General features: G+C 39.7%; 1 protein-coding gene across 5 annotated transcripts in view; it reads left to right on the top strand.

Annotated features, from left to right (window-relative positions):
* CELSR1 (cadherin EGF LAG seven-pass G-type receptor 1) overlaps positions 1–18,895 on the top strand; it is a 237,398-nt gene extending 218,503 nt beyond the window's left edge. The window contains exons 27-36 of one of the 5 annotated variants that reach the window (XM_077470937.1): positions 3,272–3,351; positions 3,547–3,673; positions 5,812–5,937; positions 8,092–8,186; positions 9,904–10,007; positions 10,097–10,264; positions 11,079–11,321; positions 14,778–15,039; positions 16,681–16,760; positions 16,991–18,895. In XM_077470937.1, the coding sequence (XP_077327063.1) occupies positions 3,272–3,351; positions 3,547–3,673; positions 5,812–5,937; positions 8,092–8,186; positions 9,904–10,007; positions 10,097–10,264; positions 11,079–11,321; positions 14,778–15,039; positions 16,681–16,726 (1,251 nt within the window). In that variant the 3' untranslated portion in view covers positions 16,727–16,760; positions 16,991–18,895. Of the gene's footprint in view, positions 1–3,271; positions 3,352–3,546; positions 3,674–5,811; positions 5,938–8,091; positions 8,229–9,903; positions 10,008–10,096; positions 10,265–11,078; positions 11,322–14,777; positions 15,040–16,680; positions 16,761–16,957 lie in introns of all 5 variants that reach the window. The other 4 variants (XM_077470933.1, XM_077470934.1, XM_077470936.1 and 1 more) reach the window with 4 other exon arrangements.
* Positions 18,896–23,739: the final 4,844 nt, after the last annotated feature.

The raw sequence follows: 23,739 nt of genomic DNA, 5'->3' as shown, positions 1-23,739 counted from the left end.
CCTTAAGGTATTTTTGTATATTGTTTAACAAGGGAGGAATGTTAGCGTGATAAGTATCCTCAAGATTGCTTGCGAGTCTAATTCCTAGGTAAATGATGGCCTAAGTTTCCCATTTGAATGAGCATGAGGCGCCTGCTCTAGCTAGTGGGTCAGGGAATAGGGTAAGATTAAGGGCTTCTGATTTTGTATAATTTTATTTTCTAAGGGCTTTAGTAAGGTTTGGGATTGAGATATGTGGCTGAGCGAGAAAGAATAGAAGGTCATCCGTGTAAGCTGTTGTTTTGCAAGTGTTATGACCTATCTGAAAACCTCTGAATTTGCATTGGTCGGGCGGATGAAGGGCTCTAGTGATAATATAAACAGGATGAGGGCTAGGGGGGCAAACCTGCCTCGTAGCATTATTGATATGTACCACTTCAGAAAGGGTGCCATTTTTTTTAAGTCTGGCCTGTGGTTTAAGATATAAAGCCACTATCCACGACATCATGTGACATCCCAGGCCAATGGGTCTACAAGTGGTGAGCAGGTAATCCCAGGCCACATGATCAAAGGCCTTCTCTGTGTCGGTAGACAGGAGAAGGCCTTCAATTCCCTTCATATGTGCACAATTAATCAAGTTGAGGGCCTTTATGACATTATCACAAGCTTCCCTCCCCGGCATAAATCCCACCTGCTCGAGCCTAATAAATTTGGGTAGAAAAGTCGTCAGTCTAATAGCCAGAATTTTGACCAAGATTTTTATATCCAAATTCAGTAGCGAATTTGGCCTATAGCTAGAGTGGTCTGTGGGATCTTTAGCCGGTTTGGGGAGCAGAACTATATGAGCCATCGTAAAGGTGTCTGATTTGGGTTAAGGGGTTTTCAGGTGATTAAGGACATGGAGAGAAAGGGGGTCTTTAGGATGTCCGTAAAGGTTTTGTAATAATGTGCCGTGAACCCATCATGACCTGTGCTTTTACTGGATTTGAGAGACTTAATTGCCAATAGAAGCGTGTCTTCTGAATAGGTGACTCCAACGATTCAACTTCAGACAACGTTAGCGTAGGCATGCCACTCTTTAATGTAGTCCCACAAAATGTGCTCTCTATCTCCTTGAAAGTCCGGGGGTTTATGGGTCACGGGGAGATTATAAAGCTTAATGTAGAAGGTGTGAAATTGCAACATGATCTGATCTGTTTTGTACAAGTGTTGACCCTCTAAATTCTTAATGGATAGAATAGATTGAGCATGGGTTAATGCTTTAAGCGTCTTTTCAAGAAATTTGCCACATTTATCCCCGTACTCATAATAGAAGCCCTTCTTAAAATAGAGATTTGAGATTGAACAAGGACTTTTCACAGCTGTAGAGGTGGCTTCCACATGGCACTGCTTATGTTGGTTTTCTAAGGCCGCAATTTTTGCATCTAGCGTCTCAGTGATTTTATTGGCTTCCCTTTTCTTGTGAGTTCCAAGGTAGATAAGTTTGCCACGTATGACGCACTTATGCGCTTCCCAAATTGTCAGGGAAGACATTCCATCTGTGTCATTAAGCTGAAAGTATGTTTTAAATGCTACAGCTATCTGTTGGGACAAAACGGGGTCAGTCAGTAAGTTAGGGTTCAACCGCCATTTGCATGTTCCATGGGGTTTATCTGTCCGTGTCAAAGAAATCTACACTGGACAATGATCTGAAAGAGTTTGCATGCCTATGTGCACAGCATGCAGTAGAGGTATGCCAAGTTGCATGATAAACACATAGTCAATGTGCAAGTGTTTCTTATGTAATGGAGAGTAATAAGTAAAATCTCTATCTGCCGGCTGAACCAAGCGTCATGCATCCACTAGTGACAGTGAATTCAATATGTTTTTGATTTTTTACGTAGGATGGAGTATGAAATACTAGATTTGCCATTGGAAGTGTCTGTGGAATTAGAGGGATATTAAAATAACCCCCCAGTATGATACAGCCAGTAGCAAAGCTTTTTAGTCCATCCACAGGATGTCGTCCTTAAGATTGTAGTTTGGTATGCAGCAAATTATGTCTCTGGGCGGAGCTGGCTCACTCAGTCAATGATAGTGTCCGCAGGTCTCTCCAGTAAGTTGTTGAAAATGGAGGACAGAGCTAAGGTGATTTGATCAGAAGTTCTTGTCTCTGGTACACCCCTCACCCTGATATTGTGTCTCCTACCCCAATTATCTAGATCTTCAAGGTGGCGGTTAACTGCAATTAGTTTAGTAGTATGGGCATTAGATACTGACTCTAAGCGGGTAATTGCCTTATCCCTCTTATACCCTAGGCATTCTGTGCTATGCACTTTCTCATTCAGGGCCAGCAGGTCAGGTTTCAACTCCGTGATAGCAGAGGAGAAAGTGTTCTTGATATCGGCTACAAACGCTGACATGTCTGCATAAGACAGGGGGTGATCAGGGGAAGAGCTGTGTCTCTCCATGTCCTCAGATGTAGGTTGTGACTCCTCGCTGTAGTCATTCTCGTGGGCATCGGATGCCATCTTGGAGGAGCCTGCACCTCGAGCTGCCTGTTGTCATGACCTGAATAAGTCCAGTATGCTGTGTGATCGTGGGATCGATGAGGAACGCCATGCAGGTGTACCGGACTGGAGCTGGTTAGGTTTGCCCATATCCTGAATCTGCCCGTGTCAGTGTAAGGCTGAGAGGCTTTGGGAAGAGCGAAGCTCCTTCTCAATGCTGCCATGCGTGCCAAGCCATGCCCCATGGGTGGCCTTATATGTGTAATGCGAGAAAATGCACCAAAAAAAGTGTCCAGGAATGTAGGTTTCTATTAATATGGGTGTGAATGGGGCATAAAGGCTCATTCACATGGCGACAGAGGCCTGCAGCATGCAAGAGCTGATTGTTTATGCATCCAGAACAGAGAGGAGCTGCATGCAGGTTGCAGGTAGCCCACATTAGTAAATACTGTAGTGGCAGTGCATTCTCTCAAACTCCGATATGAGTGATTGTGTACAGCTGCTTTATCTCTATTGACTAACGCATGCTGCCTTCACGCAGGTCCAGATACATAAACAAATGGCTTGTATACTGTACGGACCTCTTTGCTCATTTGAATAAGACCTGAGAGCTTTCTTCTTAACTGATAATACATGCATGTCTCACCAAAATGAGCATGAAAGGGGCTCCTGGACATGATCTTGGTGATGTTTCCATTAATTTAATAAGATGGAGATGGAATAACGGTCTTGAATGGGGTAATAGTGTTTTTAGTAATAAGTGTTACATTTGCTGCAACTGTTATGTACCATTTTCATTATAGATAAATATAATCATCTTTATACTGGCTGTGAAAACCTCTTGTGGGCGAAGGCAACGAATATTTGAGAAAACTGGAGTCCTGTAAGTTTGAATTTTTTTTTTTTTTTTTTTTAACAATCTTAACAGTTTACCTAAAATGTTATATGGCTACAGTGTCATACCAACCACTGCTAATTGCCAACTGTTTACTGGACTGTTTTTTGGTTTTATTTTGGCATTATAATATAATGCGTCAACATGCACATCTCTAACCCAGGATTTTATTCTGACATTTAGCTCTACACTGAGAACAGCATTCCTATTACTGCTTCTAGTCAGTACCACCTGGTTATTGGGGCTTATGGCAGTCAACAGCGATGTTATGACATTTCACTACCTCTTTGCCATCTTCAGCTGTATGCAGGTAACCTGTCTTCACTAACCTAAAACCTATCTGAGGCGTGAACTATATTGATGAAGAAATGTTGTTCACATGGTTATGCTAAAAATAAAATAAAATAAAATTCTTTGCATACTGTATTGTTCTTTAATCGTATCGCCTAATGCAATAGGAGAAATGACCGTGTATGTAGCACATCCTCCTCTCCCACTTCAGAGACATTATAACCTTAGCACCGCATCAAATTACCCACTTTACTTAGAAGTAGCACCTCTTATTTAAATATTGATGGCATTAATAACGTTGCCACAGGCAGACCAGCATTCAGTATTTATATTTACCTTGCTGTGCCTTAAGTCTTGCCCAGGCCAAGATTTGAAATGTTGGTTCCTATATTACTTTGTCTCTGTTCTGCTACCTCCTATCACCCGATTTTCTTTTCCACAGCTTTATAACACCCCCTTTCATGTCCTTCATAAAAACAAGGACATACATTTTAAAACCATTTAATGTTGTTGTTATGACATTTATGTAAACATGAAACCTTTATTTTTATGCAAAGTTTGTAAAAACACCTGTAGATGTGAGTAGCTGTATTAGCTATTAGTATTACCAGCGTATGCAGCAACTGCTTCATGCTTGGAAACAGTTACAATGCTTATTTATTACCATTCTTTTCTCCATAGAAAATGCCTTGGATAGCTTAATAATTACAAATGCAATTTCTACCATTGTTTTGTGATTATCATTGGCTCCTGAAATAAGCAACAGTTCCTGATGCATGGCCAAATCCTAAAAACGGACGCAGTTAAAGTCATCGTAAACCCCCTTTATTTTTCTAATAACAAACATGTTACACTTACCTGCCCTGTGTAATGGTTTTGCACAAAGCAGTCCTGATCATCCTCCTCCTCGGGTCTTCCGCCGGTGTTCCCGACTCCTCCCTCCCTTCGCCGCCTGCTATCACATGATACTGGTAACACACTAGTAACGTGTAGTAAAACATTTTTTTACTATGTGTTTAATGCAACAAAAACATTTTAAAACAAAGTTATTATGAAGCCCGTTGGACACGAAAGGCTGCACAAGGGGCCCTTTAGTTACTAAGTTGACAACCACTGTGCTGTTTTCCTAAAATAGCTTTGGCAGATAAGCTAGACATCTGATTGCTGGTAACATTATTATATATATATTTTTTTATATTTATATATATATATATATATATAAACTTGTATTAGTGCCTTTTTAGATGTGTTATACATTTCAGAGATGAACCAATAATGACAGATCTTTTCTACTGGCAATTTTCCCAATCTGTTTTCATGAGCCGATCTACTGTGTCCTAATCCGTTGATCCACTAAAATTTATGGGTGCCAAGTTCTTTTTTTTTTTTTTTTTGGCTATCTTTAACTGTGCTCGTTGATTGGCTTATTTTAAATGGCTGTCTCCTCTAAGTTCAGACAAGCGATTTTATTTATTGTATGTTCAAAAGATTTTTGCTTTGAGATCTCTATCAATTTGTCTTTTTGACAAATTGTCTTCAATGTGGTACAATAATAGTCGTAAAATGTTCTGTGTCTCCTCTCCTTAGTCAGGTCACTGTAGTCTCTACACCTACCCATAGTGAGATCTTTTTAAATGGCTTTTGGCTAAATTGCATCTACAGCATTAAATTACCTATCACTGACTGTTTCTGTCAGCAGCAGTAATATATGTTCCTAAACTGCCCCTGGACCTCTGCTGATCTTTATACTGATAACTACTTACTGCACTAGAGAAAATCAAAGTGGGAATCTATTTGTTAGGTCTTCAGATAGCCAAGTGTGGGATATTATGTCTACTTGTAGGATGTAATAAACTGTATCCATTAGAAAATCATGCTACTGCAGCTATATATCATATTTATTAGTTCAATGTGTAATGGCTGTATGGAGTCCAGTAGCCAATAACTGATTTCATTCCAATTGTTATTATCCTAATGTGGTCAGATGATGAAGAAGATGACATGTTGATTGCTATTGGTGGGTACACTGTGCGCTGCTTTTACGTGCTAAATTTATATACACACATATTTGGTGGTTGACACTTTTTGTATTCTTCAGGTTGAATGTGTTGTGTAACTATTGGAAAATAAATATATGTGACCTTTTGTTTGTTGCAGGGGCTTTTCATCTTCTTTTTCCACTGCATCTTTAACAAGGAAGTGAGAAAACAATTAAAGAATACTTTTACTGGAAAGAAAGTTCTAGCAGATGACACAACTACTACAAGAGCCACATTATTAACAGTAAGTCCAGTCTGACATTTCACTATTCATTTTCTGGTGTCTCTCTGCTGCCCTCCGCAGGTGCTCTATGGGATTAAATTGGAAAGTTTTTGAAATGAGAATTTGAAAAATCATATGTACACATATCTTGTAAATATTTATTGTGTTTTATTTGAGCATCCCAGTAACAGATAAAGAAATTGTTGATAAAAACACAAGAATTTGTTATTAGCCCATTTGAAAATTATGAAATGTCTTGTCTTGTTTTTTCTACATGACATACATATGTACATATACAGAATGTGAAATGCTTTGTTTTTACAATGGACTACAAAATGGAAATGTTTAAAGGATAAGTTCACCTTTTAAGAAAACATAATAAATGCACATATTTTTGCAATTTCCCTGCAGAAGCCTGAAAAGCTTTGCACCCATAATCAGCGGGTCAAGGGTGCAATGGTCAGGCTTCTTCACACAAGCCCTACAGATTTCTGCCCATACCTTCATAAAGGGCTGTCTGGTGAAAAACCGCAGGGCTTGTGAATGAACTATGAGTGCTCATCAGTGCCCTTGCAGTTCATTCAGAATTCCAAGCCATCAGCCGCAGTGGTTAATGGTAGTTGTAGTTCATTCATTCACAGAAAACTATGAATTAATGACGCAGCCCTGTGATCAGAGCCCCACATTGCCACGCTGTTAAATTGTGACAGTGGGTGCGGGTTACACCAAGGGGGATATGCGTGCAACATGTTCTAAAAGGCGAACTTAGCCATTAAGTGTTCTCCAGCTTATTCCTATACCGTGTTGTACAAAGTTACTTGCTCCTGAAAAATTTAGAGATGACCAAATTGTTGTGAAGAGTTTTAAGGTTTAACCCAGAGTGTGCCAATTTGGAACCAGCAGAGATTCACAGATCTTTCAGTCTGCTGCTGGTCCATTGGGATCTTTCTCTCTGTTTTTAAGTTCTTCCATTCATATAAGGATGGTATGGCCCCCCCCCCCCCCCACAAAAAAATAATAATAAATATATATATATATATATATATATATATATATATATATATATATATATATATATTGATCCAGCACACCATTCTGAATATGCCTCCCCTGTCCCCAGCCTTCAACATCAGTAAAAGCTAAAGAATAACAGTATTTATTCTGAGCAGCTTAGCATGTTTAAAACCTAGAGGGTTCTGTAAATTCCTGGAGGAGCAGTTTATACCCCAACAAAGTATAGTATACAAAGTAGAATGTTTTTCCTATGATATGCAATGTGGACTCTTTATTATTATGATCAATATTTTGCAAAAATATGTGATAAAAAGATACTGTACTAGATGTGGTTTCATTGATTTCCTTTCAAAACATGGCCTTTTCTCTTTAAATTTTAATTGTTTTTTGATAGGACTTGAGAATACTCAATAGTAATTTTATTTATTTTTTTTAAACATTTTCTTTCTTGTGTTAAAGTTTCTTCAGAAAAAAAAATACAGTCTGCACTTAGCAGTGGATTTATGGTATTTAGCTTATAGTAGTCATGTGGTATTTGTAATAGGATTACTTGGAATACTTTGCACGTAATGAGTGTGCACATCATAAATATGCAGTAAGGTACACTGACATTGTAATCTGAATGAAGGAGCTGTATCTCCATGCTGTAGATTTGCTTTACAGTGTGAAAAAACTCCTAACAATACAGCTGGCCTATTAAGCTATTTCTGTGAAGTGAGTGTAAAATATGCAAGCTGACTTTTGGTTATTTGCTATTCATTTACTGTGCGTCCATCTTTAAATCTGTTGGACACAGTGTGCTAACGAGCATATTTATAGGGAAGCAATGTTTAAAGGATCCTTGCCCCATGTGTTTTAATTATCATATTTATAATATTGAGAATGTAAGATTGCTTTTAAATACAATAATGTACAATAACTTTTGTGCATAAAATGTATAATTATGGAGGATAACATCACGTTTGTCTTTTTTATGTGATTTTTTTTTTTGATCCATGTGTTTGTAAGATATCTGGATAACTGATGCTTCACATAAAAAAAGCCTGTTTTTGAGGATAAAAGTGATGGTATGTTTCATAAGCTTTTACTAGACATGGCAAATTATTTAAGTGATTAAAAAAATGTAGAACCTTATTTATGGTTGTCTTATTTTCTCTCTAGCGAACCTTAAACTGCAACAACACATATATGGATGATTCTAACATGTACAGAACTGGTATTGGAGAGTCTACAGTCTCCTTGGAGAGCACCGTCAGGTCAGCCAAGAGCCACAATAGCTACCTTGCTTATATCCTCAGGTAATGCGGTGGTGGGTGCATGGCGCTTGGCTATTTTTGTTTCAAGGAATAGGCCAAAAATCGTTGTATGAGAATACACCTTGCAATATTCCCAAAGTACTGAATGTCAGTACAAAAACATCATTTTGTTTTCTGCTGCCATTAGAAGTTCTCATGCTACAGAGAGCCCAGTGTGTTCAGGTAAATTTGCAGATATTGCTATCAAATCTTTCAGCGTTTAACAAAAGGATAAATTCTGCTTTCTGCATGGCTAGCTTTCCCACCGCCTGGCACTACAGCAAAGTAAATCTAACACAAGCTCATCCTTCTTTCTGTCCTAATGTACATAGATGTAGAATTATGAACACTCTGAAAAGAAAAACAGGGCTTACTGCCTTTAGTTGCAGGCTAAATATCCTGTTTAGTTTCTAAGCGGTTGCAATCAACAATAAACCAGCTTAATTCATGTCTCTCCAACTGGATTTTTAAACTGTGATTTGGCAATGCATTTATACTTTGAATTGTTCTCGTACACATTAGGGTTGAAATGGCACTTGGTTGACAGGATATGATGAAGATGAATGATGTTTGTAGACCCCCTTATAAATATGTCCACTTAGGCAGCCCATACATAATGGTGTTTTTATTTATTTTTTGTTCAACCAGTGGACTGAACCAAAAAACTGACCAGATTCTCGCATACACTCGATGTGTATGAGGGAAATCCTCCCCAGCGAGTCTGATTTGACAGCGGGGAGAGTTCCCCACCCTCAGAATACATGGATCAGTGCTGCAGGCCATGGTCTGGTATGCTGATTGAGCAGGAAAAATTTGACAGAGCAGTTTTACAGAAGTCTATAGGTAGACCAAATTCTGTACAACCACAGTGCCCATATATGAATCAGAATTTGGCCAGTCCCTGCTGAATGGTCTAAACTTCAATCCATATATAGGCAGCTTAATTTATACTTTTGTATATGACGTACCTTCATCCAAGGGACTGTTCAGATCACAGCACAGACCTAGCAGAACATTCATTTCTGGATAGAAATTTCTAACGAGGTTAAAAGATTTCCCAGTAAGGTTGTTAGTGTTGGGTTCACTGTAGATCTCCTATTAAACTGTTAGTTCCCATTCCGATATGGGAAATATTTCATAATACCGCCAAAATTGTAAAGACAAAGCAGAAATCCTACTTAAACACTATTTCCTTTGATGTTTGTTGTTGGTAGGATGTTTTTGTTGTTTTACTGTATTCAGTATAATCACATATGAATCCAGGTTTGAGTACAATAATGTTTGTTTTTTTGTGTGTGATATATTAACCTATAAAGTCATACGCAGAGTACACTGTGGGTGTTAAGAATGGAGAGCTGAGGAAAGGTGTTTTTATTTGAACTTCGTAGCATAGTTTTGTTGAAGCTTGTCATGCCCTGGAGCTGTTTTTGCACCTAAATAGAACAGTATTGTATAAGCATCACTTCCAGATATCTTACAAACACATGGATCAAAATAAAAATGAGACCTCTATTTAAAATATCCTAAACCATCTTGCTTTCTTTGCTGCTTGCTTGTGTTCAGCAGTTCAGTGCATGTCCTGATGCATCTTCCATCTGTTATAATAATTGTCTATTTCTTGTGGTTTAGAATTGCATTTTATTTAGTTGTACTATTTCTTGATTATTGCCTGATACAGGGATGAAGCTGCTCAAAAGCTCAGTATGTCTTCGGGACAGACCCGCGCTGGTGTTACAGAGGTGGATACTGCGCATTTCCACAGAAACCGAACGCGCTCTCATGGTGAGTCTCCTAACTTAGTCAACATTCGATTTCAGAAATGGATATGCCTGGTTTTCTTGATTCTTACAATACAAATCTCTTATGTACAGGACACGACTCTGACTCTGACAGTGAGTTATCTCTTGATGAACATAGCAGCTCTTATGCTTCTTCACGCTCTTCGGATAGTGAAGATGAAGAAATTGGAACAGAGCAACAGTGGAGACCAACCAGCCCTAAAAACAATGAACGTGGGCCTGTGCATAGTACGCCTAAAGGTAATTCGTTTAAATCTTATGACCGTTTTCTCAGTTATTTAAAGGATATCGGCACTATGCAGAACTCTACCTCAACATTCTCCTCCTTCCCAGTCTGAGCAAATCTGAAACCTATTACCTGAAAATAGTTCCCAAGAGATGTAGCCTGCCTGACACAGCAAGACTTGCTTCAAAATATTCCTAGTCCTTCATTGCATTCATGGCCAAATGCTTTGGACCCCAGCGGTTGATGGACCTTCTGTTGAAATCTGTTGTGTCAGACATTACTTGCAACAGTGCAACTATGGAGGACAGAGACGAGTAGGAGTGGTGCAGGGCAAACTGCAAAGAGAGCATCTCCAGAAAACATGAATTCATGAAGTATAATCTTTCAAATTTGCTGAGACTATGGAAGAGGAGATGTAGATAGAGCTAAACTAAAGTTCCAGAATTTAAAAAGAAACTCTCTACTAGAGTGGCCATTTTTTTTTTTTGATGAATGAATAGAAAACGGGGGGGGGGGGGGGGGTGGGATTAAGGCATTGAGTAAATTAATAAAAATTTAACGATCCTGAGAAATAACTTCTGCTACCTTGGAGGACCAGGTTCTTTACACTTACATTTTAAAAGTTGAAACTCCCTCAAGTACACGTATAATGCATGTCATAGATGTGCAGTTATTGAATAATACACATATGCACTCATATTTTTATTTTTTATTTTTTTGGTCTTGCAGCATCTACTAAAATAGACCCCCTGCTCTGTAAATTCTTGCACAGTTTTAATGCAAAATACATCATTAAAAATTGCAATTGTATTTATATTTTTCCTGCAGTGGATTCAATACCAAATCACGTTAAGCCATACTGGCCTGCTGACTGCATGACAGCCAGTGATAGTGAGGATCAAGCGGGCAAAAGTACACTGAAAGTAGAGACCAAAGTGAATGTGGAGCTTCATAATGAAAACAAGGTTAATCACTGTGGAGAGATACCTCATGACAAAGAGAATGAAGCACAGACCAAGGATGGCAAGGTGGTCAACAATCACAACAGTCAACAGCCAGAGCTAAGAAAAGGTAAGCTTGATTATGGCAATATTTGACAGTACTTCATCTATTTTCAGAATCATGTTATTGGGTTCGAACATAAAAATATCTAAAAAACTGAGCTTAAGATTATGTTTTATATAATGATTCCCTAAAGGGCATGTTTATGAAGAACGTAATTTGACACTCACCAATTATTCTCTTATAGCGAAAACGGGAAATAGAAGAAAAGCAAAGCATACTTGTGCATTGTTACCTTATTTATAACATAAAGCAGGGATTTTCAAACCCTTTAAACAAAGGACCAGTGGGAGTAGAAAATTCATTGGGCTTAGTGGTCGTGGGAGTAAAAAAAATTACATAGTACCTGTGGTCAGTAGGAAGAGGAATAGGGCCCCAGCTTTGGTATCGGTTAAAGGAATAGTGCCCCATCTTTGGTATCTGTGAAAGGAATATTGCCCCATCTTTGGTATCGGTGAAAGGAATAGCGCCCCATCTTTGGTATCCATGAAAGAAATAGTGATCCATCGTTGGTCTCAGTGAAGGGAATGGTGCCCCATTGTTGGTATCAGTGAAGGGAATAGTGCCTCATTGTTGGTATCAGTGAAGAGAATAGTGACCCATCGATGGCATCGGTGAAAGGAATAATGCCCTATCTTTGGTATTCATGGGAGTAATAATGCTCCATCATTGATGTCAGTCAGAGATAGTGCCCCATCATTGATGTCAGTGGGAGGAATAGTGCTCCATCATTGATGTCAGTGGGAGGAATAGAACGCCATTGTTGGTATTATTGGGAGTAATAGTGCTCCAACTTTGATGTCAGTGGGAGGACGATGGGCCATACCTCTGGCACCAACGATGGGCCATACTTTCGTCCACTGATACAAATGTTGGAACACTATGACACCATTGTCAATGAGAGGAGTTATGTTCCACTGTTGGTGTCAGTTAAAAGATTGGTGCCTCATTGTTGGTGTCAGTAGGAGAAAATAATGCCTTGAATCAATGAGCAGAATAGTGCCCCAGTGGCCACATAAGGGCATACTAAGGCCCCATTCACTCCTGAGCATTTTGTAGCTTGAAGCCTGAAGCTACAAAATGCTGGAGGGGAAAAAATCTATTATTCTCTATGGAGATTGTTCACATCTCCACTCCAAAACGCCTGAAGCTCAAACAAGTTTTGGAACTTTTTTTTTTTTCTAGGCAGGTTTGGGTCTTTCTCTGCTTCTTACATTGGTGACCTTTTGACCTGTACAAAATGGCAGCAAAACGCGTCAAAGTTGTCGTAAAATTGCACTACTTTCTGCCTGAAAACATTACACTCAGGTGTGAATAGGGCCAAAGGGCTGCAGTTTGGAGAATACTGAAGTGGTTACTGCTGTAATGTTCAGGATTATCTCAGTTTTTGAGGAATTGATACCATGCACTGAGCTGTGATGACACAAGAAAATAGATTACATTTCTGTATGAAAATTTGCTTATACGTTTGTACATACCAAATTGGCATTTGTAGATACCAAAGAGTTAAGACTTGTCTATCGGAATCAGCTGAAACCTTCTTGAACATTAATAAAACTTAACAATATAACTATAATGCTCAGACAATGATGAATGTGTTCCCTTTATAGCTGTCCTGCCCATTATATTTACTTAGTGAGTCAAGTTTACTGAAGAGAACAAAGGCTATACGTGACTTGTTCAAACTTTGTCACCCATGTTCTATTGTACAGTGTGTTTCTGGTGATGATGTGCAATCCTATATTATGTGCAAATCTTGTCCATGTCATGCTGTAAATTCAGTCATCTAATTCTAAAGATACCTGTGATGGAAATGGTGCTGAGTATGTTAATCCCTTTCAGCATATACAATATTGCATGATTGATAACACTTGTTACTCTAACCCTTTTACTCAAGTTTGTATAGTTGTTCTCTGTTCAGTTGTTATAGCAAAAGGGTCTGCAATCAGAACAAGAAAAGAGTGGTTATAAAATCACAATACTAAAATAAAATAACAAAAAAATTCATATCGTATATATACTGTATAAAACACTTAAAGAGGAGCTGCACCTAAAAAAAAAATATTAAAAGCCAGCAGCTACTAATATTGCAGCTGCTGACTTTTAATAATATCACACTTACCTGTCCCAGGTTCCAGCGATGTCGGCGGCAGATGACGAGCAATCGCTCGTCTCGCTGCAGCCACCGCCGCCATCCTATGTCAGGGAATCGGGAAGTGAAGCATGAGGGCTTCACTGCCCGGTTCCCTACTGCGCATGCGCTGGTTCCCTGCTGTGTCTCTGGGAACTGTGTTTCCCAGAACACAACGGGGGGGGGGGGGGCGGAGCGATGCGGGGGTCTGCGGCGGTCTGGCCGGATGTGGGTGCAGTTACCTGGATTATCCAGGTAACTGCACCCCCCTCCCCCCCAAAAGGTGCCGATTGTGGCACCGGAGGGGGGGAGGGATAATACTAGCGGAACTTCCCCTTTAGGGTGAAGAACCGCTTTAACGTTATTATACCTAATCTATAAAACCAGATCAGTTGTGTACAGGACTATGGTAAAAAATACATGCATTCTACAAGACAGAAATACAAGAAAGCATTACGGTATACAGACATCATCTTCCACTGTTGAATGCATTCTTCTGTGTAGATCTGTCTTTCTCAACTTTTTCAACACAGAGGACCCCTTGAAATAACGTTCCAGTCTCAGGGAACCCCTGCTACAAACGACTATATATAAAACTCATTGTACATTAGTGTGATGGTCAGTGGGAAGAATGCTCCTTACACTTGTGGTCATTGGGAAGAATTACCCCCTTACAGATAGTTAAAGCGGGAGACCTGCAAAATTTTTTTTTATTTTTTTTAAGTCAGCAGCTACAAATACTGCAGCTGCTGACTTTTAAAATAAGGACACTCGCCTGTCACAGGGTCCAGCGATGTCGGCACCTGAGACCAAACCGTCCCTCGGTCCTTGGATGCTCCCACTGCCATCTTCGCTATGGGAATCAGGAAATTAAGCCTTGCAGCTTCACTTCCCGGTTCCCTACTGTGCATGCGTGAGTCGCACAGGGCAATCTAAATGGTCCGTGCTGTCTCTGGGACCCGTGTGCATCTCAGCAGACAGCGCGGCGGGACGGGAAGAGGCGTAGACTCCCGTGGAAGTCTATGCCCAGAAGTGGGTGCAAATAGGTAGTGGGTGCAATAAGTGTCTGCACCCCCCCCCCCCCCCGAAAGGGGGTTACATTTTTGTATGAACCTCTGCTATAAGTTCCCATTGAAACCATTGATCCTTTTATCTGTGGTTCAGAAATTTCTCTTTGCTCAAGGAACCCGTAGCAACCTCTGGACGAATGTTGGGCTTCCATGGAACCTTGGTGTAGATAATGGTACTATTGCAAGTATTGTGTAATGGTAGGGTATGATACCATTTTTATGGGATGCTTAAAGATTAAATGTTTTCTTTAATTTCTTTAACAGGTATTCTGAAAAATAAAGTCACATACCCTCCTCCTTTGACGGACAAAAATCTGAAAAACCGGCTACGAGATAAATTAGACTATAATCAAAGTACTATTTCATCAAAGACTTCCTCACTATGTTCGAATGATGGCATCCGTCCAGTTACAGACACAGCAATAACCATAAAAAATGCACGAAGGGATCATTCTCGAGAGCAGGTCAATGGCATGGCGATGAGTATACAAGCTGGACCTACAAATGGAGAGGCTTCAGACTCTGAGTAAGTATGCTAAAGAAATATTTGCATTCAAGATGAATGAACATATAATGGGATATGTGCATAGAGCCATGCATTTTATACATGATCAGTGCCAAACTAATATGCAAGTTTATTGTCAGTGAGTTTGAACAATATAGAATTTCAGCCCCTAAACTCTGTCACTTTAAGAATAAAAAGTAAGCTGCTGAAAGCTGTAAAGTGCAGGCACCCCAATGTTCATACACATACCTTTAGCATCTTCCAGTAACCCCTGCTTCCCCTGAATGCCAGGCTATTGTGACAGGCACAGCTCTGACACTTATGGGTCATGTCAAACCTTACTGCTTCCATTTCCTCCAGACCCACCTCCCCCCTACATATATTTTCATTGGTCCATCACTAAGATGTGCTGCATCTGTGGTCCATTGGCCAATTGAAATGAGCAGAAGGCAAATTGAAAAGCTTCATCATTATCAGTAAGTTTACAAACATTGCCTGCCATATTGGTTGGGATTTGACTGTAACTGAAGGATATTGGGGCTGCTTTTGGTACTCGCACTTCATGCCTCTCAGCAGCTTTAAACTGTCTCGGAGTGGCAAAGTTTAAGTCACTAAAATCAATGTTCTCTAATTAAAAAAGGTCTGCTATACTTTAATGCTGCTTGAAAATAAATCTCAAGTTTCAGTTTAACTCAGGCCAGTTAAATTTTAAATTGAAAGCTCAGTTTTTTTAAGCTACCTTTTGAACAGAATCTGATTCAGAACAGCACTTAGTTGCCATATGCACATAGAAGTTCCTGTTGTGTGTGCCTAGTCTGAAAAGAAGAGGATTACTCGGATGGAGCAAAAATCATAAAACTAATATGCAGACGTCTGGAGGCAGCTTCAATTGTGATGTATTTTGAATTCCTTATCTTGGAAATATGGATTTTTAGTGGCTAAAGGTTTTTCTACCCTAATCCATTCTCTGCATTAGGGTACAAAAACCTTTTACGTATAAACACCCCCTGATTGATTAGTGCAGCATATCAATGTCCATCAGTGACGAAGAAAAATTACTTATTTACAAAATTTTATAACAGAAGCTAAGAAAAATTTGGGGATTTTTTGGGGCTTTTTTCAAACTTTTCAGTCTTTTTTTTTTGTTTAGCACAAAATAAAAACCCAGTGGTGATTAAATGCCACCAAAATAAAGCTTTATCTGTCTCAAAAAAATTAAAACAAGTTAATTTTGGTAGTATGACCACGCAATTGCCATTCAAAGTGCAACAGCACTGAAAGCTAAAAATTGGCCTGGGCAGGAAGGGGTGAAAGTGTCTTGCACTGAAGTTAAAATTAAGTTAAAATTTATAAGTGAAGCTCTGGTAAAATAAAAAGTAGACGTACATTTTGTTTAATATATTTATTTTAAATGTTTCCCAGATCTCTAATACTTCCATGAAGTCTGATATACTACTGCTCATTTTTGTAGGTTGTTATTAATCATTGCTGAGGCCACTGTGCACCACAGGAGCCTGATACTACCTGATTCCCTATAGTGATGCTCGTTCTATGGAAGAACAGCATTGTAGAGCAGTATGCATGGACAGTTTATGATAAATTGATAAATAACAGCCATTTAAGGGCTTCCATTTACAGAAAAGTTGTCCTATCATTTTGTAGGGTTACCAGCCACCTGATTCCCCAGGAGCAGAAAGTCAGATTTTAACTTATGGCCAAGATTCTGTAAAACAATGACGTTGGTAAACCGCACAAGTTACTTTATCTTTGCATGAGTACTGGAATGCACGAAAATGGTGGCAGGGTTGTTAGTGCATGTTAGATATGAGTATTCCCTGGTCCGCTCTCCTTTTCTGTGACATGCATGACATGTAAACTAACATTCAGTAATGTATGTGTTTAACCCAAATCCTGCATGCTCCTTTCTTTTCATGAACAGTGGCAGTAATGAAACTTCAATTTGAATCATCAGATTGTGAAGAATTCTACAGACCAGGAACCTCTCGTCCCAAAGCTTGTGACTTCCCGAACATCTGGGATTATACAGAGGAGCACAACTGTGGTGGTCGAGGATGTATCATTGCTAAGGCAATTACTTAATTTGGCAGACTTGTGACTGCTTCATGATATAAATAATAAACAAAAGAGCTGTGCTGTTGGGATCCATAATAAATTAAAGCACCCAGTGCCAAAAATGAGAGCATAGAGCATAAGCAAGATTCCTTTTCCGTGGATGAAAAGGACATCACAACAGAGGACACAGCAGAAAGTGCTGGACAGATTCAAAGGTCCATACAAGGAGACTGCTTTGTGGTGTAGACTAAGCTAACAGATTCATGAATTCATGAAAATAGCATGGTTCCGCTCTGGAGAAATCGGCAATATACAGGCAGTCCTCCCCTGGTGTCAAGTACTGCTGAATTGTGTTGTCACAATGTGACCTTCCAGCCTGCTGAACAATGCACACTATAGATGACACCAAGTGCCCTTCATTCACTTCACCAACTTATGTGTCTTAAAAATCATTGTAAAAATCTGTAAAAGAATATGTTTGTAGATATTTTATATATTTTTACGGGGACTCTTAAACAAAGCTCCTTTTTTTGTAAATTTTACTACTAGTTTTGTTATTTGATACTCACAGACCTGCTGAAAACAAATATTTTTATACTACAAAGATTGCACATTACTTGAATTTTTAACTTTTATTGCAAACATTTTTTTTTTTTTTTTATTACAGAAACTTTCATCCTAATTCCAGACAAGGAAAATAAAACAATCAGATAGTTGTGCTGCCAAGTAATTGTACTTCCTACCCTTATACTTGACATTTCTTATACAACACACTGAATAGAACACGTTTGTTACTGAGACCCTTCTGTCTGCTTTCTGTCTATTGCCAGAACTGAGTGTTACATTGGGAGCACCTTGTTTTCTAATACTGAGCTTCACTTCCGTCCTCTTCTCATACAACAGCACAACCCAAATAAGTTCACAGAAAACTGAGATTTATTTCGCCTGGTAAAAGAGTAGCCTAAATTATTTCTTGAAAAGCACACATTTTCTACTCCAGTCTACAGACAGCGAGTATCAGACTAATATTTAAAGATCAATAAGAAATGATTAAGAGATCTTTTTTAAAACTGTGATAACATATGCTTTCATTGTACAGTTGTATATAATATGTCGACAGGCAGCAGTAAAGATACTGAATACATTATACACAAAGCTTGGTTGAATTCTTTTTCATCCATTTCTCAGCAATAGAATGACTACTAGAGAGTAACATGGCATATAGGTCGATCCTGCAAACACTCTTAGCTAAATCACCCTCAACCTGTGATAAATGATAAAAGAGATTAGTATTTACGGGAACAAGGATTACTACTAATTGCACTGATTGAAAGACAGCGAAAACATGCCTGAAAGTGCCTTATAACAAGTCTCTAACAGTGGGGTTTCTTATTTGCATATGCAGTGTGTTCTGCAGCCTTATGTTCATCATTTGTAAAATTCATGGTCTGTGATCATAGATTCTGTTGGACAATCTCCAATTTTGTTTGGTCAGCTTCACAAAATGTTGCTATCCCATGTGTTCAGTGTCGTTAAAGTAATACCTGGTTTGTATACACAGGTCTCATGACAGTAAAGCTATAGGTATGATATGTTCTTATTATCATCCCTGTAAATCTTTCTGTTCCCTTTATTTTAAAAAAAAGTGTTACATTTTGGCTGGGTTTTTGTTTAATGTTTAAAAATGATTTTTATGGCAAAGGCTAGACACTGGATTTTTTTACATGTGTATTTATTAATGTACAAACACTGGAGAAAACCGTACTGAGAAGATGGCATAGTAAATTAAAATGTTCAGATTGTATCAGTGTGTTGACTTTTTTTGTCATATGAAATATGTTTTAATGAATTCTCTTTTAGAGATACTATATACTAGATAATAAAAAAAATATATATATATATATATGTATATATATATATATATATATATATATATATATAATCTCTCTCACACTCTGTTGGTTTGAATCTTCCCTATCTCATCGCACCTTTAGTGTACTTACAATTCCACTTCCTCTTCTCCAACTCCCCTTTCCATTGGGGTCCCCCAAGGTTCTGTCCTTGGACCTCTACTATTCTCGATCTACACGTCCTCCCTCGGTCAGCTGATAGCCTCCCATGGCTTTCACTACCATTTTTATATGCTGATGACACCCAAATCTATGTCTCTGCCCCTCAGCTCACCCTATCAATCTCCTCACGCATCACTGATCTACTAACAGACCTATCAGCCTGGATGTCAAACCACTTCCTCAAACTTAATCTATCTAAAGCTCTAGAGCTCTTAATATTTCCTCCCCCACGTGCCCCTTCGCCTGCCTTCCCTGTCAAGATCAATGGCACATCTATCAGTCCGTCCCCACATGCCAGGGTGCTAGGGGTAACCTTAGACTCTGAACTGTCCTTTCAGGCCCACATACAAGCCCTGTCCAAATCATGCTGCCCTAGCCTTCACAACATTTCCAGAATACGCCCCTTTTTAACTAATGACACCACCAAGCTTCTAATTCACTCCCTGGTCATGTCTCGCCTCGATTACTGCAACTCCCTCCTCATTGGATTACCTTTACATAGACTATCCCCCCTTCAGTCCATAATGAATGCCGCTGCCAGACTCATCCACCTTACCAGCCATTCAGTGTCCTCCACCCCTCTCTGCCAATCCCTCCACTGGCTTCCACTCACCCAAAGAATAAAATTCAAAGTACTAACAATAATTTACAAAGCCATCCATAACTCTGCCCCGGTTACATCACTAACCTAGTCCCAAAATACCAACCAAGCTGCTCTCGGTCATCTCAAGACCTCCTGCTCTCTAGCTCCCTTGTCACCTCCTCCCATGCTTGCCTCCAGGATTTCTCCAGAGCTTCTCCCATCCTTTGGAACTCCCTACCCCAATCTGTCTGACTGTCCCCTAATCTATCCATCTTTAGACTATCACTGAAACCCCTTCTCTACAAAGAAGCCTATCCTGCTTCTAAATAACACTGTTTTACTTCCGCCATCAGCTCATCCCCCCACAGCTATTACCTTTTGTATCAATTGACCCTTCCTTTTTAGATTGTAAGCTCTAACGAGCAGGGCCCTCTGATTCCTCTTGTACCAAATTGTAATGTAACTGTAATGTCTGCCCTCATGTTGTAAAGCGCTGAGCAAACTGTTGGCGCTATATAAAACCTGTATAATATTAACGCACACACACACACACACACACATATATATATTTTATATATATATAGATAGCACATTTGTAAGCATACATAACATCAAAACATAGCAATTTGCATAAATCTGGGAGCCTTGGCAGAGACAGCAGTTAGTGGAAAGGCTTGCCTGGATTAGTCTGCAGGGAAAAATGTAAACGCAAAACAGAGTGCTCTGGATTAATAGGTTAAAATCACTTTTAATAAATAAAAATGGTAAAATTACACTTTAAAATGAAGTAGCTTGTTCAGGGCATATCATCAGAACCGCCATCCCTAATTGAGCACCAGCGCATAAGGTCATAAGTAGCCAGCAACAGTGATAGTAATCTCTGAAGTTAACATTGGAGAAACGATGGGGTAGAAAAGTATAAAAGTGTCTCTAAAGTATGTCAAAAGCGGAGTGAACTTGTACCCTGATTAGAGTGCCTCCACTAACATGTTCCAGGACCCACACCCCTTCATCAGAGTAGGAAAATGGACACCAACACATGTTATTGGAGGCACTCTATTTACCCCATGGTACAAATTTGGTCCTCTTTCACACACTTTGGGGATATTTTTGTAGTTTTCACCTTTAAGAGGTTACCATCCCTGATAACATCTCTCCCGTTAACCTTGATTTGTTTTCATGTTGTAGGTATCATGGAAAAAAATGCATTTAGTAAAGTACATTGCAAATAGCAGCATAAAACCACAGTCATGGAGAAACAAACGGATGGGGTGGTCCAACTTGCTTATAGCCCTATGTGCTGGAAAAGGGAGGAGGGGGGGAAGGAGAGGCTGCTGAAAGGGTAAAATGATGGGGTATAGTGGGGGAGGAGGTAGTAAGGGGGGTTCCCACACAAGTAAGAAATGGGACACTAATCGTGGAGGTAAGGTTTGGATATTAAAATGTTGGGCCTTCCCCTCGTCTGAAAAGCAGAATGCATTCCAGCAGAACTAAGTGGCAGTTTATGCTTTCCGTTTAGGGGAAGAAATCAAGCCTTTTATGCGTTGAATTTAATTTACACCAACAGCTGGAGAAGGGTTATATATATATATATATATATATATATATATATATATATATATATATAGAGTCGAGCACCCCCCAATTCGGTTCGCACCAGAACATGTGAACAGGCGAAAAGTTTGAGCTAACATGTGAACCCTATTAAAGTCTATGGGACATGAACATGAAATATCAAAAGTGCTATTTTTAAAGGATTATATGTAAGTTATTGCCATAAAAAGTGTATGGGGACCCGGGTACTACTGCCCCAGGGTATCCATGCATAAAAAAAAAGTTTTTAAAACGACTGTTTTTTCAGGAGCAGTGTTTTTAATGTTTATAGTGCAACAATAAAAATGAAATACTCCTTTAAATATTGTGCATGGGGGGTCCCCTTAGTCTGCCTGTAACGTGGCACTCCTGTGTGAAGTGTAGAACAGCAAAATTACATTTCTAAAGCAAAAAATGCAATTCAATCTTGCTTGCAGATGTAATGTATTGCCGGCTCCCTGCAAAATATAGATGAAAAATCAAGGGAAAAAAACAATGTGGGTCCCCCCTCCCAGTCCATACCAGGCCCTACAAGCATGGATTTTAAGGGGAGCTCCACGCCAAAATAAAAGTCACATGATGGCAGAAGGGGCGGGGTCACTCATTTACGTCACCAGGTGGCCCTGCCCTTGCGTACAGGGTCGCTGTGAGGCCTCTCATCAAGGCGGATGTCTTTTTTTCTATTTTTTGGGTCCATTGGGCGACGTGATTGAAGATGGATGGACATCACAGGTCCCTTTTTTATTTTATTTTTTTCTTCTTTAATAAACTGTCTATTGTAGTTTTTTACTTTTTGACTCTTTTTGGTGAATGGGTAGGGGTACAATATAGGTGGGGGGGCAGGATCTGGGGGCCCCCTTGTTAAAGTGAGCTTCCAGATTCTGATAAGCCCCCCCCCATGCAGACTCCAACAACCAATTGCCAGGGTTGTCGGGAAGAGGCCCTTGTCACCATCAACATGGGGACTGTTCTTTGGGGGGACCCCAAAGCACCCTTACCATGTCTCTGAGAGCAAGCGGCCTGATTATGATGCAGGAGGAGGAGGCGCTTGCTTGTCCCCCCTCCTGGCCTGCCAGGCTGCTTGCTTGGATAAGGGTCTGGTATGGATTTTGGGCGGGGGGGGGGGGCATGACAATTTATTTTTTATTTTGTTGTGGAGTTCCCCTTAACCACTTCAGCCCCGGAAAGGATTTACCCCCTTCCTGACCAAGCCCTTTTTTGCGATACGGCAATGTGTCGCCTTAACTGACAATTGCGCAGTTGTGCGACGTTGTACCCAAACAAAATTGACATTCTTGCTTTCCCACAAATAGAGCTTTCTTCTGGTGGTATTTGATCACCTCTGTGTTTTTTATTTTTTGTGCTTTAAACAAAAAGACAATTTTGAAAAAAGGCCATATTTTTTTACTTTTTGCTATAATAAATATCCCCAAAAAGTATGTATAAAAAAAAAAAATTCTTTCACAGTTCAGGCCAATATCTATTCTTCCACATATTTTTGTTAAAAAAAAAAAACATTTGACTGTGACATTGCGGCGGGCAGCTCGGACACTTTTGACACTGTTTTGGATTTGCAGTCATACAGTGATCAGTGCTATAAAAATGCACTGATTACTGTGTAAATGTCACTGGCAGGGGAGGGGTTAAACACTAGGGGGCAATCAAGGGGTTAACTGTGTTCTCTCAGCATGTTCTAACTGTAGGGGGGATGGGCTCACTAGAACATGACAGCGATCACTGCTCCATCACTGGGAGCAGTAGATCCCTGTCATGTTGCTAGGCACAGGCAAATGTCTTGTTAACGGGCATCTCCCCGTTCTGCCTTTCCGTGCCTCGTGGGCCACCAGCTAGCCGCAGAGGATGCAGCAACGTACGAGTTCGTTGTTTTGTGCACCCGTGCCACTTTGCCGACATATATCGTGTGAGCCAGTCGGCAAGTGGTTAAAATTTCTGCCAGACCCAAAGGGCCTGGTATGGTTTTTGGGGGGACCCCATGCGTTTTTTTTCCTTAATTTTGTCATAGGGTTCCCCTTAACCACTTCAATGCACTATGTTATATACTCTGCCTGCACTGGTATTTGTATTTTCTACTCTGACTGCAGTGTGTGTGTGTGTGTGTGTGTATATATATATATATATATATATATATATATATATATATATATATATATATATATATATATATATATATATATATAAATTTCAGACCACTCTCCTCTGACCATTACTATAAGTGTAGGGGAAAGAACTTGCCTTGGGGAGTGGAAGATCAATCCCTGTTGGTTGGAACTGATTGAGAACCCAAATGCTTTAACAGGATAAATTAATTCCTGCAATTCAATGGGGGTTCAGCAGCTCCTGGAGTGGTCTGGAACTCCCTAAAGCAGGGGTGCTCAACCT

Source organism: Lithobates pipiens, unplaced genomic scaffold, assembly GCF_037356315.1.
Source record: "Lithobates pipiens isolate NorthernLeopardFrog02 unplaced genomic scaffold, aLitPip1_a1.2 Scaffold_8, whole genome shotgun sequence".
NCBI lineage: Eukaryota > Metazoa > Chordata > Amphibia > Anura > Ranidae > Lithobates > Lithobates pipiens.
The sequence above is the reverse complement of the archived record's forward strand: the minus strand, read 5'-3'. Positions and strand labels throughout refer to the sequence as shown.